Raw genomic sequence first — 14,057 nt, forward strand, 5'->3', positions numbered from 1 at the left:
CACCCTTTTTCCGCATATTAATACATAAAAAAAGAGTAAGAAAAAAAAAATCATTTGTTATCGTTGCATAAATGTCCGAACTATAAAAATATAAATGTTAATGATACCCTACGGTAACCAGCGTAAACGTAAAAAAAGAAAAAAAAAATTGTACAAACTGTAAAAAAATTTACTAAAAGCGATCAAAAAGTCACATATATGCAAATCTGGTACCAAAACAAACTACAGATCATGGCGCAAAAAATGAGCCCTCACAAATCCCTTAGTACGGTACATTAGGAAAGTTAGAGGTGGTCAAAATAGGGCAATTTTAAACATACTGATTTAGTAAAAAAAAAAAAAGTGAGATTTTTAAAAAGCAGTACAATAATAGAAAAGTATGTAACCATGCATATCATTTTAATCGTATTGACTCAGAGAAGAAAACATGTATTTTTTACCGTAAAGTGTACAGCGCGAAAATGAAGCCATACATTTAAGGGTAAAATGAGTGATGTCATTACATAGTACAACTGGTCACACAAAAAAACAAGCCCTCATATGGGTCTGGGAATTGAAAAATGAAAAAGCAAAAAACAGGAGGAAAAAACAAATGCAAAAATAAAATTGGCTGCGTCCTTAAGGTGAAAATGGGCTGAGTCCCTTAAGGGGTTAAGTCCCTATAGGGGACTATTTATAGCAATCAGATTGCTAATACTGCTAAGTGCTGCTATGCATAGTATCGGCGATCTACTTCTCTGGTCTGCTCAATGTCAGACCAGAGAAGAGGACCCCAGCAGGTGAGGGGACCACTGTGCCATCTTGGCTGACCTGATCCCTGCGGACGTGCTGTGGGAGATCAGATCAGCCATTACAAATGCTGCATTGCCTGTATTGATCTGTACTGATCACGGCATCTGGGAGGTTAAGGGCGGACATCAGCGCGATTGCTAATGTTCGTCATTACTGGTGGGTCCCTGGCTGCTAATAGCAGCTCGGACCTGCTATGCATGATGCAAGCATTCTAAGGCATTAAAAGCTTAAATACTGATTAGGATCCATCATACAGAGTGAGAGGTTATATAGGAGTAGCTGATTAAAACCCCTGGTAGTTAAATAGCCACAAGGTATGAGGGCATATATACAATTTGCCACTTTAAAACATCTTCAATGTATTCAATAATAGTCCCAATTGTATGTGTCTTTAATTTGAAAATCCATAACTGTGTTTCTTCAGAGTTCCGAAGCATCAATTAATATCATGGGGTATGGCTGTTCAAAAGATGTAATTCTAAACAAAAAACAAAAAAAACCACAAGCAGCTGATTTCTATAAAAGGAAATAAAAATTTCTAATAAAGTACATTAGAAATGTTTAGCCAAGATGTACATAGAAATTATTTTTTGTATACGACAGTGCCCATTTAAGGTTTGTATTAGGGATCGACCGATTATCGGTATGGCGAATATTATCGGCCGATAATCACGATTTTGGGCATTATCGGTATCGGCAATTATCTTGCCGATAAGCCGGTAATGCCCCGCCCCCCGCACCGCCCCCACCTCACCGCGACCGCCACCCCCTCGACCCACCACACCTCGTCGCACCCCCCACCGTGATGCTAGGTCGGGCCCCTCCCCCACCCTCCCAGTCAATAAAAAAATTAAACTTACCCGTAATGGGGTGGTCCGGGCCATCCATCCTTCCTGCAGTGTCCGGGGGCGTTCCGGGTGAAGAGTGAACCGGTCCGGGCTGTCCTTCTCCAGCGGTCATCTTCTCCACTCCGCGCAGGCTCCGGCCTAGTACGCTGCATAGACGCCGCTACGCCGTGACGTCAGGTGCGCCGCTGCGCACGGGCGTCACTGCGCAGCGGCGTCTATGCAGCGTACTAGGCCGGAGCCTGCCCGGAGTGGAGAAGATGACCGCCGGAGAAGAAGGACAGCCCGGACCGGACTACCCTCCACCCGGAACGCCCCCGGACACTACAGGAACGATGGATGGATGGCCCGGAGCACCCTGGCAGGTAGGGGAGCGAAGCAGGTGATGGCGGTGGCCTATGGCACCGCAAAAGCCACTGCAGATCATTGATTTAAAGCGCCCGCTTTAAATCAATGATCTGCAGCGGTGTCGCAGGGGGTTAAATAGCCGATAACTTAAACCGATATTCCGGTATAAGTTATCGGCTATTGGCCCTAACCTGCACCGATTATCGGTATCGGCCCTAAAAAACCGATGATGCAGAATACATATTGTAGAAGACAAAGTTAGTACTAAAGTACTAAGCTTTAAAGTTTAAATGGTCACTCTTTAAAACCAATTTGTAGTTATGGTAAATAAAATATTTCTAATATACTTTGTTTTATTTGTGCTTAACCCCTTAAGGACGCAGGACGTAAATGCACGTCCTGGTGAGGTGGTACTTAACGCACCAGGACGTACATTTACGTCCTAAGCATAACCGCGGGCATCGGAGCGATGCCCGTGTCATGCGCGGCTGATCCCGGCTGCTGATCGCAGCCAGGGACCCGCCGGCAATGGCCGACGCCCGCGATCTCGCGGGCGTCCGCCATTAACCCCTCAGGTGCCAGGATCAATACAGATCCCGGCATCTGCGGCAGTTCGCGATTAAATTGAACGATCGGATCGCCCGCAGCGCTGCTGCGGGGATCCGATCATTCATAACGCCGCACGGAGGTCCCCTCTCCTTCCTCCGTGCGGCTCCCGGCGTCTCCTGCTCTGGTCTGTGATCGAGCAGACCAGAGCAGAAGATGACTGATAATACTGATCTGTTCTATGTCCTATACATAGAACAGATCAGTATTAGCAATCATGGTATTGCTATGAATAGTCCCCTATGGGGACTATTCAAGTGTAAAAAAAAATGTAAAAAAATGTAAAAGTAAAAAAAAAAGTGAAAAATCCCCTCCCCCAATAAAAAAGTAAAACGTCCGTTTTTTCCTATTTTACCCCCAAAAAGCGTAAAAAACATTTTTTATAGACATATTTGGTATCGCCGCGTGCGTAAATGTCCGAACTATTAAAATAAAATGTTAATGATCCCGTACGGTGAACGGCGTGAACGAAAAAAAATTAAAAAAGTCCAAAATTCCTACTTTAATACATTTTATAAAAAAAAAAATTATAAAAAATGTATTAAAAGTTTTTTATATGCAAATGTGGTATCAAAAAAAAGTACAGATCATGGCGCAAAAAATGAGCCCCCATACCGCCGCTTATACGGAAAAATAAAAAAGTTATAGGTCATCAAAATAAAGGGATTATAAACGTACTAATTTGGTTAAAAAGTTTGTGATTTTTTTTAAGCGCAACAATAATATAAAAGTATATAATAATGGGTATCATTTTAATCGTATTGACCCTCAGAATAAAGAACACATGTCATTTTTACCAGAAATTGTACGGCGTGAAAACAAAACCTTCCAAAATTAGCAAAATTGCGTTTTTCGTTTTAATTTCCCCACAAAAATAGTGTTTTTTGGTTGCGCCATACATTTTATGATATAATGAGTGATGTCATTACAAAGGACAACTGGTCGCGCAAAAAACAAGCCCTCATACTAGTCTGTGGATGAAAATATAAAAGAGTTATGATTTTTAAAAGGCGATGAAGAAAAAATGAAAACGTAAAAATTAAATTGTCTGAGTCCTTAAGGCCAAAATGGGCTGAGTCCTTAAGGGGTTAAAAAAGCTCAAGAGCACATTTCCCCCCATCCCATACACAGACTTTGGACCAAAGCTTAAACACAGGCAGTGCAGCCTGGAGTGCTGAGGGTGTGTGTGTCAAACCAACAGCATATGGCAGTTAAGTGTGAAAGGAGCTATGATTGGATGAGGCTGGACACCCCCCCCCCCCCCCCTCAGCACTCCAGGCTGCACTGCCTGTGTTTGGGCTTCTGTCCACAGTCTGTATGAGATGGTGGAAAATGTGCTGGAGATTTTTTAAAGCATAGAAAACTTCATTTTTTTTTTTTTAAACAAAGTATATTAGAAATATTTTTTTATTTACCATAAGGAGTGCAATAGCAAAAATTAGTTTTAATGAGAGTTACCATTTAAAGACATCTAAAGACAGTTGGTCAATGTGGTCAATATTTTAGCAGAATTTAAACTGGTGGAGTCACATTTAAAACCTCCCACAAGAGATCAAAAACACTGGGAGTACATTTTTTATTTTCGGTTTGCTGGAAGCAAGAAGATTTTTCAAGGACTGTGTCCTGGGAAACATTCTACACTGCTCAAAAAAAATAAAGGCGAACACTTAACCCGTTAACCCCTCCCGCGATCCTGCATCATATCGCTTCGGTCCCAGCCGGGACCCGCGGCTAATACCACACATCGCCGATTGCGGCGATGTGCGGTATTAACCCTTTAGAAGCGGCGGTCAAAGCTGACCGCCGCTTCTAAAGTGAAACTGAAAGTATCCCGGCTGCTCAGTCGGGCTGTTCGGGACCGCCGCGGTGAAATCGCGGCGTCCCGAACAGCTGATCGGACACCGGGAGGGCCCTTACCTGCCTCCTCGGTGTCCGATCGACGAATGACTGCTCGGTGCCTGAGATCCAGGCAAGAGCAGTCAAGCGCCGATAATGCTGATCACAGGCGTGTTAATACACGCCAGTGATCAGCATAGGAGATCAGTGTGTGCAGTGTTATAGGTCCCTATGGGACCTATAACACTGCAAAAAAAGTGTAAAAAAAAAAAGTGTTAATAAAGGTCATTTAACTCCTTCCCTAATAAAAGTTTGAATCACCCCCCTTTTCCCATAAAAAAAATAAAACAGTGTAAAAAAAAAAATAAACATATGTGGTATCGCCGCGTGCGTAAATGTCCGAACTGTAAAAATATATAATTAATTAAACCGCACGGTCAATGGCGTACGCGCAAAAAAATTCCAAAGTCCAAAAAAGCGTATTTTGGTCACTTTAGTATGAATAAAAAGTGATCAAAAAGTCCGATCAAAACAAAAATCGTACCGATAAAAACTTCATATCACGGCGCAAAAAATGAGTGCTCATACCGCCCTGTGCGTGGAAAAATAAAAAAGTTATAGGGGTCAGAAGATGACATTTTTAAACGTATAAATTTTCCTGCATGTCGTTATGATTTTTTCCAGAAGTGCGACAAAATCAAACCTATATAAGTAGGGTATCATTTTAACCATATGGACCTACAGAATAATAATAAGGTGTCATTTTTACCGAAATATGCACTGCGTAGAAACGGAAGCACCAAAAGTTACAAAATGGCGTTTTATTTTCGATTTTGTCGCACAATTTTTTTTTCCGTTTCGCCGTGCATTTTTGGGTAAAATGACTAATGTCACTGCAAAGTAGAATTGGCGACGCAAAAAATAAGCCATAATATGGATTTTTAGGTGGAAAATTGAAAGGGTTATGATTTTTAAAAGGTAAGGAGGAAAAAAACGAAAGTGCAAAAACGGAAAAACCCTGAGTCCTTAAGGGGTTAAACAACAATGTAACTCCAAGACAATGACACTTCTGTGAAATCACACTGTCCACTCAGGAACCAACACTGATTGACAATCAATTTCACATGCTGTTGTGCAAATGGAACAGACAACAGGTGGAAATATATAGGCAAATAGCAAGACACCCCCAATAAAGGAGTGGTTCCTCATGTGGCTGGAGTGTGTGAGCAGTTGCTGCAAGAGGAAGGCATTGATGTCATACAGGCACGTGGAGGCCACACACCCTACTGAGCCTCATTTTGACTTGTTTTACGGACATTACATCAAAGTTGGATCAGCCTGTAGTGGGGTTTTCCACTTTGATTTTGAGTGTGACTCCATATCCAGACTTCCATAGGTTGATCAATTTGATTTCCATTGATAATGTGTGTGATTTTGTTGTCAGCACATTCAACTATGTAAAGACAAAAGTATTTCATACAATTAGTTCATTCAGATCTAGGATGTGTTATCTTAGTCTTTATTTTTGAGCAGTGTATTTGTTTTACACGGGAGTATGTCTTTTAAGGGTCTATTCACATTTACAGTATGCTGTGCATATTTAATCTCTTGGGGATGAAGGAACGCCCTTGCTCCCTGGTACTTAAGGACCAAGGGCGTACCTGTACACCCGTGGGAATTTTGGTCCCCGCCGCATGGGCAGGCATTCAGCAGGCAGGGACCGGGATGCCTGCAGAATCCATTCAGCAAGCATCCCGTGCAGATTCCCGCTTCCCCCCCCCCCCCCAATGTCAATTCAGATCGGCGACTTGCGGCAACTCCGGCCTGATCGAGTCTCTTATGACCCGATAGCCCGGAAAAAAATGGAAGATCGGAGTTGTCAGAGACAGCTCCGACCATCCTAAAGGATAGGAGTGAGGTGGGCAGGGGTGCCACCTCCTCGTATCCCCTGCGATTGGACGATCAGGACTGATTGCTGAATGGCAGGGCAGGGGTGAATTTAATTTCCCCAGTTCTGCCCTCCCCTGGATGTCGGGGCAGAGCGGGGGAAGATGGCGGCGAGGTGCGGGGGCCGTAGATGCGGCGGGGACCGGCGGCAGTTACCTCCGATCACGCGGGGACCAGAGACCGGCGACAGGCAAGTGGTGCGGCGGTGGTGTCAGATGCTGCAGTGAAGATCACCGTAAAGTGATCTTCACTGCAGCTTCTAGGAGTTTCAGAACTACAACTCCCAGCATACCCAGACAGCCTTTGGCTGTGTGGCCATGCTGGGAGTTGTAGTTTTGCAACATCTGGAGGGCCACAGTTTGGAGACCACTGTGCAGTGGTCTCCAAACAGTGTCCTTCCAGATGTAGCAAAACTACAACTCTCAGCATGCCCAGAAAGTCCAGGCATGTTGGGAGTTGTAGTTCTGTAACATCTAGACTTCATATGTTGCAGAACTACAACTCCCAGCATGCCTGAACAGTCTCAGCATGATGGGAGTTGTAGTTCAGCAACATCTGGCCCTTCAGATGGTGCCAAACTACAGCTCCCAGCATGCCTGGAGATGAACTTTTCCAACATCTGGAAGGCTACAGTTTGGAGGCCACTACTCCAAACTGTTCTCCTCAAGTTGTTGCATAACTACAACTCCCAACATGTCCTTCAGCTGTCTGGGCATGCGGGGAGTTGTAGTTTTGCAACAACTGGAGGCACACTGGTTGGGAAACATTGACTTTTTCCTAACTGTTTACCAACCCGTGTGCCTCCTGCTGTTGTAAAACTAACTCCCAACATGCAATGACAGACCATGCATGCTGGCAGTTGTAGTTTTGCTACAGCTGGAGGCACATGGGTTGGGAAACACTGAGTTAGGAAACAGACAGTGGTGCGGAAACACTGCAGTAGTCTGTTACCTAACTCAGTGTTTCCCAATCCCAATCAGTGTGCCTCCAGCTGTTGCATAACTACAACTCCCAGCATGCACGGTCTCTGCGTACAGGGTACATTCACATGCACAGGGGTTTACAGCAATTTTCCCGCTTAAAGTTTGAGATGCGGCAAATTTTCCACTGCAGCGGGAAGCACACTGTAAACCCCTGCCTGTGTGAATGTACCCTAAAAACACTACACTGCCACATAATAAAGAGTAAAAACCCTACATATACACTACACCCCTACACTGTTTTTCAAAAACGGAGCCTCCAGCTGCAAAATAACAATTCCCTGTATTGCCAGACAGCCATTGACTGTCCAGCCATCGGGGTACACCCCTATGAAAATCCATAATTTAAGCCTCAAATGCGTATTTCAAGGCAACAGTTTAGGGCCACACATGGGGTATTTCCATAATCGGGAGAAAATGCGCTAAAAATTTTTGGTGGCTTTTTCTCCTTTTACCCCTTATGAAAAGGTAAAGTTGGGGTCTACACCAGCATGTTAGTGTGAAAATGTTATTTTTTTTTTACACTAACATGCTGGAAATGTCCCACACTTTTCATTTTCATAAGCGGTAACAGGAAAAAAAGACTAGGGATCGACCGATATCTTTTTTTAGGGCCGATACCGATAATCGGTGGAGGTTAGCGCCGATAGCCGATAACTTATACCGATATTCCGGTATAAGTTATCGGCTATTTATCCCCCACAACACCGCTGCAGATCATTGATTTAAAGCGGGCGCTTTAAATCAATGCACTGCAGTGGCTATTGCGGTGCCATAGGCCGCCGCCGCCACCACCCGCTTCTCTCCCCCTGCCTGTCCGGGGGTCCTGATACCTATCACCGCACCGCGACCGCCGCACCGGCCCCATTGCCTCCCCCATCCCCGGTTTTATAATTACCTGTTCCCGGGTCCACTCCACATCTGGCTCCGGTGGCGTCCTCCTGAACTGTCACTGTGCGCACTGACGGTGACGTGACGTTGCGCACATCACGTCACTCGTCATTGCGCACAGCGTAACGCAGGACGCAGCAGGAGCAAGAAGTAGCGTGGGCACCGGGAACAGGTAATTATAAAACCGGGGATGGGGGAGGCAATGGGGGCGGTGCGGTTGGGGGTGCGACGCGTTGGGGGGGCAGTCGCGGTGCGGGGCACGGGGCATTATCGGCTTATCGGGCATGGAACATCTTAGCTATGAGGAGCGATTAAAGGATTTACAATTGTTTAGTCTTGAGAAGAGACGTTTAAGGGGGGATATGATAAAAGTATATAAATGGCCCATACAAAAAATATGGAGAAAAACTGTTCCAGGTTAAACCCCCCCCCCCCCAAAGGACGAGGGGGCACTCCCTCCGTCTGGAGAAGAAAAGGTTTAGTCTCAAGGGGCAACACGCCTTCTTTACCATTAGAACTGTGAACTTATGGAACAGTCTACCTCAGGAACTGGTCACAGCAGGAAAATTAACAGCTTTAAAACAGAGTTAGATATATTCCTGGAACAAAATAACATTAATGCTTATGAAGAAATATAAAATCCCATCCCTTCCCCAATATCACGCCACACCCCTACCCTTCAATTCCCTGGTTGAACTTGATGGACGTATGTCTTTTTTCAACCGTGCTAACTATGTAACTACAGCAACCAATCAGATTGCGTTCATTTTTTTGAAAAGTCCTCTAAAAATTTTAGAGAAGAGATCTGATTGGTTGCTATGGGCAACTCAGCAACCTTTCCTCAGGACAGGTTTTCATAAGTCTCCCCCTATATGATAAAATAAATAATCAAATGCTATGTTCTGATCCCTATAACTTACCTTTTTGCGCTTACAAAGCTATGTTAGGATTTATATTTTGCGCTATGAGCTCTAGATTTTTAACCGTACCATTTTGCTTATGTGACCTTTTGTTCTCTTTTCATAAAAAAAAATTTCTGGGACGTGATGCGACCAAAAATCAGCAATTTTGTAGTTTGGAATTTTTTTTTCCTGTGCAGGATCAGGATCATCATAATTCAATAGTTCAGACAATTACACACAGGGAGAAACCAATATATATATATATATATATACATATATATACACACACACACACACACACACATAAATACACATACACCTATCTATATCACATTTTTTTTATAAAAAAAAATTTAAATGAGAAAGGTTGTTTTACACATCATAAACCATCAGAAGATGGCTTTCATAGAGCAATGTAATGCTATTGCATTACATTGATCTAGGTTATTGGCACTCACAGTCAGGGAAGACGCTGAGGATCAGGTAAGGCATTGGGCTTCCCCAGCAACCCATCATCAGCCTGCAATAACATCGTGGAGATGGTGATGGGTGCCCTAGACCCCAGTAGTTTGGCATTTAACCATTTAAACCAGCTCTGATGTCCGTCATTCCAGACAGATGACAGCTGCTGATAGTGGGCATAAGTCTGTTATGACATGGACCCCGCACAATATTCCCCTCGCCCAACCCATGATGTACCAATATCCCAGCAGTAGAAAGTGGGCATTTCCCAGCAGGCATGACATCACTGAAGCCTGCAGGGGGACCACTTCCGCCCTAACATGGTTGCACCACTGTAATGAATAGAAAGTCTCAAGCTCTAAGCATTTTTCACTGAGGCTCTGTGCAGCTGTTAATCAAGCTCAGTACATCCAGAAGCACTTCCTGAGTTTGCTCTTCTGCCAGGCCGATAGGAGATCCAACTCACTGTATTAATTGTGGCAGGGAACAGAGCCACCCAGTGGCTGTTTTTTCTATTACATTTTAAACATTTATGTTGATAATTTAAATGCAACTGAATCTAAAAGTGTCTGCCAGTTACACAAGGAACACTATATTACAAGTTTTATTTGGCGACAGGTACTCTTTAAAGTACGTGGGAGTTAAGCAAAAGCCTTAAAACAGCCTACGCGTCTGTTTTCGGGTTCCTGACCACCTTTGACTGCCGCAAGCAGGTGGAGGGGGCCAGGGAGCGCTTGACCTCTGGATAGCTGTGACATTTATGACATTCTGTGGATGGGCCATAAATGCTATTAGAATACACCTTTGATGCCTACCAAGGTTAGGAGTGAATGGAAAGTCTTCACAATAACTGTACTATAGAGATCAGACTATGACATTAAAAGGGTACTTCGGAGAAGTCAACTTATACCCTATTCACAGGGGGTAGTGTTTCCCAACCAATGTGCCTCCAGCTGTTGCAAAAGTACAACTCCCAGCATTCTACAACTGCCAAAGGCTCTCCGGGCATGTTGGGAGGTATAGACTAGCAACAGCTGGAGGCACACTGGTTGGTTAACACTACGATAGGGAAAAAATGTCTGATTAAAGGGTGTATGACCGCTGTGATCCATGCTATCTCCTGTACGGGGCCCACCAACTTACACGTCCTTGGAGTGTTCCCCCCCTTTAAAAGACGTGGATGAGTAATGGCTCAGTTAGCCAATCACCAGCTGAGATGGGACTCCCGTGTCAGCCAGTGATTGATGGAGCAGGCCATCACGGAAGGTGGGGGCCCGAACGTTCCAAGGATGGGCAAGTTAATAGGCACAATACAGGACATAGCGAGGGGATCCAGGGGTCAGACCTGCCGCTATCTGACACATATCCACTATCCTGTGGATAGGAGATAAGTTGACTTCCCCAAAATGCCCCTTTAATGACTAAGATACATAGCATTGAGTATTCTTACCGTTGATGCTCTGTCTGTCTCAGTTCCCTTATCTACTTGACCATCACCTGAAAAGCAGTACAAATATTGAAATTACAACACTTTAGTAGTACAACAAGGTTGTATAAAAGATTGATAAAATCAGACATTTTCCTAAACCGTAGGATTTACAAAGGCAGATAAGTGTCTGCATAAACTAGCATGCACGGTAAATAAAGTGTTTTTTGGCAAAAATATAAAATCCACATGAAAACTTATGGAAACAGATTAATACATTTTTGATAATTTTGATGAATTTTTGGATGCATTTCCCCCAATGACATATCAATTCTTGATATTGTGTTTCCCATTAAAAAAAAAATATGAACACACATGGAAAAGGTCTTTATGAACATACCCAAAGTAGGATGGGTACTAAAACAGGAGGTCTGTGCCCTGTTTCCTCTCACTGCACCCCATGTAGTTCCATTTAAAGTCTATTCACCTGCAGGAAACAGACCTTGCAGCACTCCTAGAGATCATTGCAGGTCCAAGCAATAAGACATTTATCATACAACGTGCAGGTGATAAACTGTGGGGCAGAACCATTATGGCTAGATTCAAACAAGCAATTGTTGATTCAGATTTTTTTGCCAAAGAAAGGATTACAAATAAAAGCGATCTTAAATGGGCACTGCCACCATAAACTATTTTTTATCTTTTTTAATAGATAATCTAAAATTAGGCAACTTTACAATTTGTTTGTGTTAAATATTTTACTTTTTTGAATCATTTAAGTTCTGTACACTAGGGGTCACTATGTTCCCATTGACTGTGGCAACTCTCCTGCATAGTCGGAACAGTGGAAGTGGGGATGGGCTTAGCTCTGTGCTGTATTCTCCCTGCCTGTCACAGAGCACTGCACAGTGACAGAGCTGCACGCTGTACAAAGCAAGGCACAGTGACAGAACTGCACGCTGTACAAAGCAAGGCACAGTGACAGAACTGCACGCTGTACAAAGCAAGGCACAGTGACATAGCTGCACGCTGTACAAAGCAAGGCACAGTGACAGAACTGCACGCTGTACAAAGCAAGGCACAGTGACATAGCTGCACGCTGTACAAAGCAAGGCCCAGTGACATAGCTGCACGCTGTACAAAGCAAGGCCCAGTGACAGAACTGCACGCTGTACAAAGCAAGGCCCAGTGACAGAACTGCACGCTGTACAAAGCAAGGCCCAGTGACAGAACTGCACGCTGTACAAAGCAAGGCACAGTGACAGAACTGCACGCTGTACAAAGCAAGGCACAGTGACAGAACTGCACGCTGTACAAAGCAAGGCACAGTGACATAGCTGCACGCTGTACAAAGCAAGGCACAGTGACATAGCTGCACGCTGTACAAAGCAAGGCCCAGTGACATAGCTGCACGCTGTACAAAGCAAGGCCCAGTGACATAGCTGCACGCTGTACAAAGCAAGGCCCAGTGATAGAACTGCACGCTGTACAAAGCAAGGCACAGTGACAGAACTGCACGCTGTACAAAGCAAGGCACAGTGACATAGCTGCACGCTGTACAAAGCAAGGCACAGTGACAGAACTGCACGCTGTACAACGCAAGGCACAGTGACAGAACTGCAGGCTCTGCTTTCACTGGCAAACTGGGGAGAGCAGACAGGCAGAGCGCCATGTTCCCCACAGACATCCCAACAGCCTCTCTTCACTGGTAAAATCACGGTGGAGTTGGGGGATAGTTGCAGAGATGTACTGTAGTTTTTGTGCAGCAATGCTGAGTGAGTATTGCTGAGTGTGTAGCAGAGCTAAGTGTTTATGGTAGAGCAGTGTGTGCAGTAGAGCTGAGTGTATGGCTAAGCTGTATGTGTATTAGGGCTGAGCTGTGCGTGCAGCAGAGCAGAGTGTGTAATGAGCTCCTATACTACCCTTCTAGTTACTGCTGAGGTAAGGCTGGGTTCACACTACGTTTTTTAACTACGGTTCCCGTATACGGCTGGGAAGAGGGGGGGCGGGGTTTAATCGCGGCACCCGCACTCAGCCATATAGGGGAACCGCATTTAATGCATGTCCATGAGCCGACCGGAGTGAACCACAGCCGGTCGGCTGCTTTTTCGGCCGTATGCGGTTTCCCGACCGCAGGCAAAAACGTGGTCGACCGCGTTTTTGCCTACGGTCGGGAAACCGCATATGCCTGAAAAAGCAGCCGACCAGAGGCTGCGGTTCACTCCGGTCGGCTCATAGACATGCATTAAATACGGTTTCCCTATACGGCTGAGTGCGGGTGCCGCGATTAAGCTCCCCTCCTCCCAGCCGTATACGGGAACCGTAGTTACAAAACTTAGTGTGAACCTAGCCTAAACCGAGAGAACTGTAGGAAGCTGATTGGCTGCACAACTAAGGGACAGAAAGCTTAGAGCAGTGAGGGCAAGAATCATCACTGCATGGGAACACCCAAAGATCAGCAATCATCACTACTGTATCATTCATTTCTCAAGTTAAAAAATAAATAATCAAAAAATATCCAAAAACCATATTATACAAATGTGTCTACATAGTAGCAGCTTTTTATATGCTCTGCATTGAGTACTGTTTAAAAGTTAAGCACCACAAGCGCACATCTGCCCTGATTTACCATTGTAAACCCGACATGTTTTGTCTGTTTGTGCAACAGAATCTGGTGCATTACGCCAGAAATGAAAAACCCGACCAACTCTCCATTTTACTGAGAAAAAAAACGGAAAAGGGGCGTGCCTGTTGGGAAAAGGGGGCCTGGTCACAGAAAACGGGCATGCTCCCGACATTTTCATAAAAACCCTACATATTTACTAAGGTTTCCACAGAAAATATGGTGGATTTGAGCTGAGGAAAACCCTACAGATCAGATCAGAGCATGTGTAAAAAAATAAAATAAAGCTAAATGTAGGGAAAAGTGCAAAATGTAGGGAAAGCTTAGTAAATAATGTGGAAAAAAAATTGTAGGAAATTAAAACCCACAAAGAAACCTACACAACACTCTTAGTAAATC

The 14,057-nt window shown here is 44.4% G+C and overlaps 1 protein-coding gene across 4 annotated transcripts in view; it reads right to left on the bottom strand.

The window, feature by feature from the left end:
• Nucleotides 1-14,057, bottom strand: part of ZMYM3 (zinc finger MYM-type containing 3) — a 124,084-nt gene that overhangs the window by 102,558 nt on the left and 7,469 nt on the right. For all 4 annotated transcript variants that reach the window (XM_056538282.1, XM_056538283.1, XM_056538285.1 and 1 more), the window contains exon 3: nucleotides 11,060-11,106. In XM_056538282.1, the coding sequence (XP_056394257.1) occupies nucleotides 11,060-11,106 (47 nt within the window). The remainder of the gene's footprint in view (nucleotides 1-11,059; nucleotides 11,107-14,057) is intronic.

This window comes from Hyla sarda, chromosome 9 (genome assembly GCF_029499605.1).
Source record: "Hyla sarda isolate aHylSar1 chromosome 9, aHylSar1.hap1, whole genome shotgun sequence".
Taxonomy (NCBI): Eukaryota; Metazoa; Chordata; class Amphibia; order Anura; family Hylidae; genus Hyla; species Hyla sarda.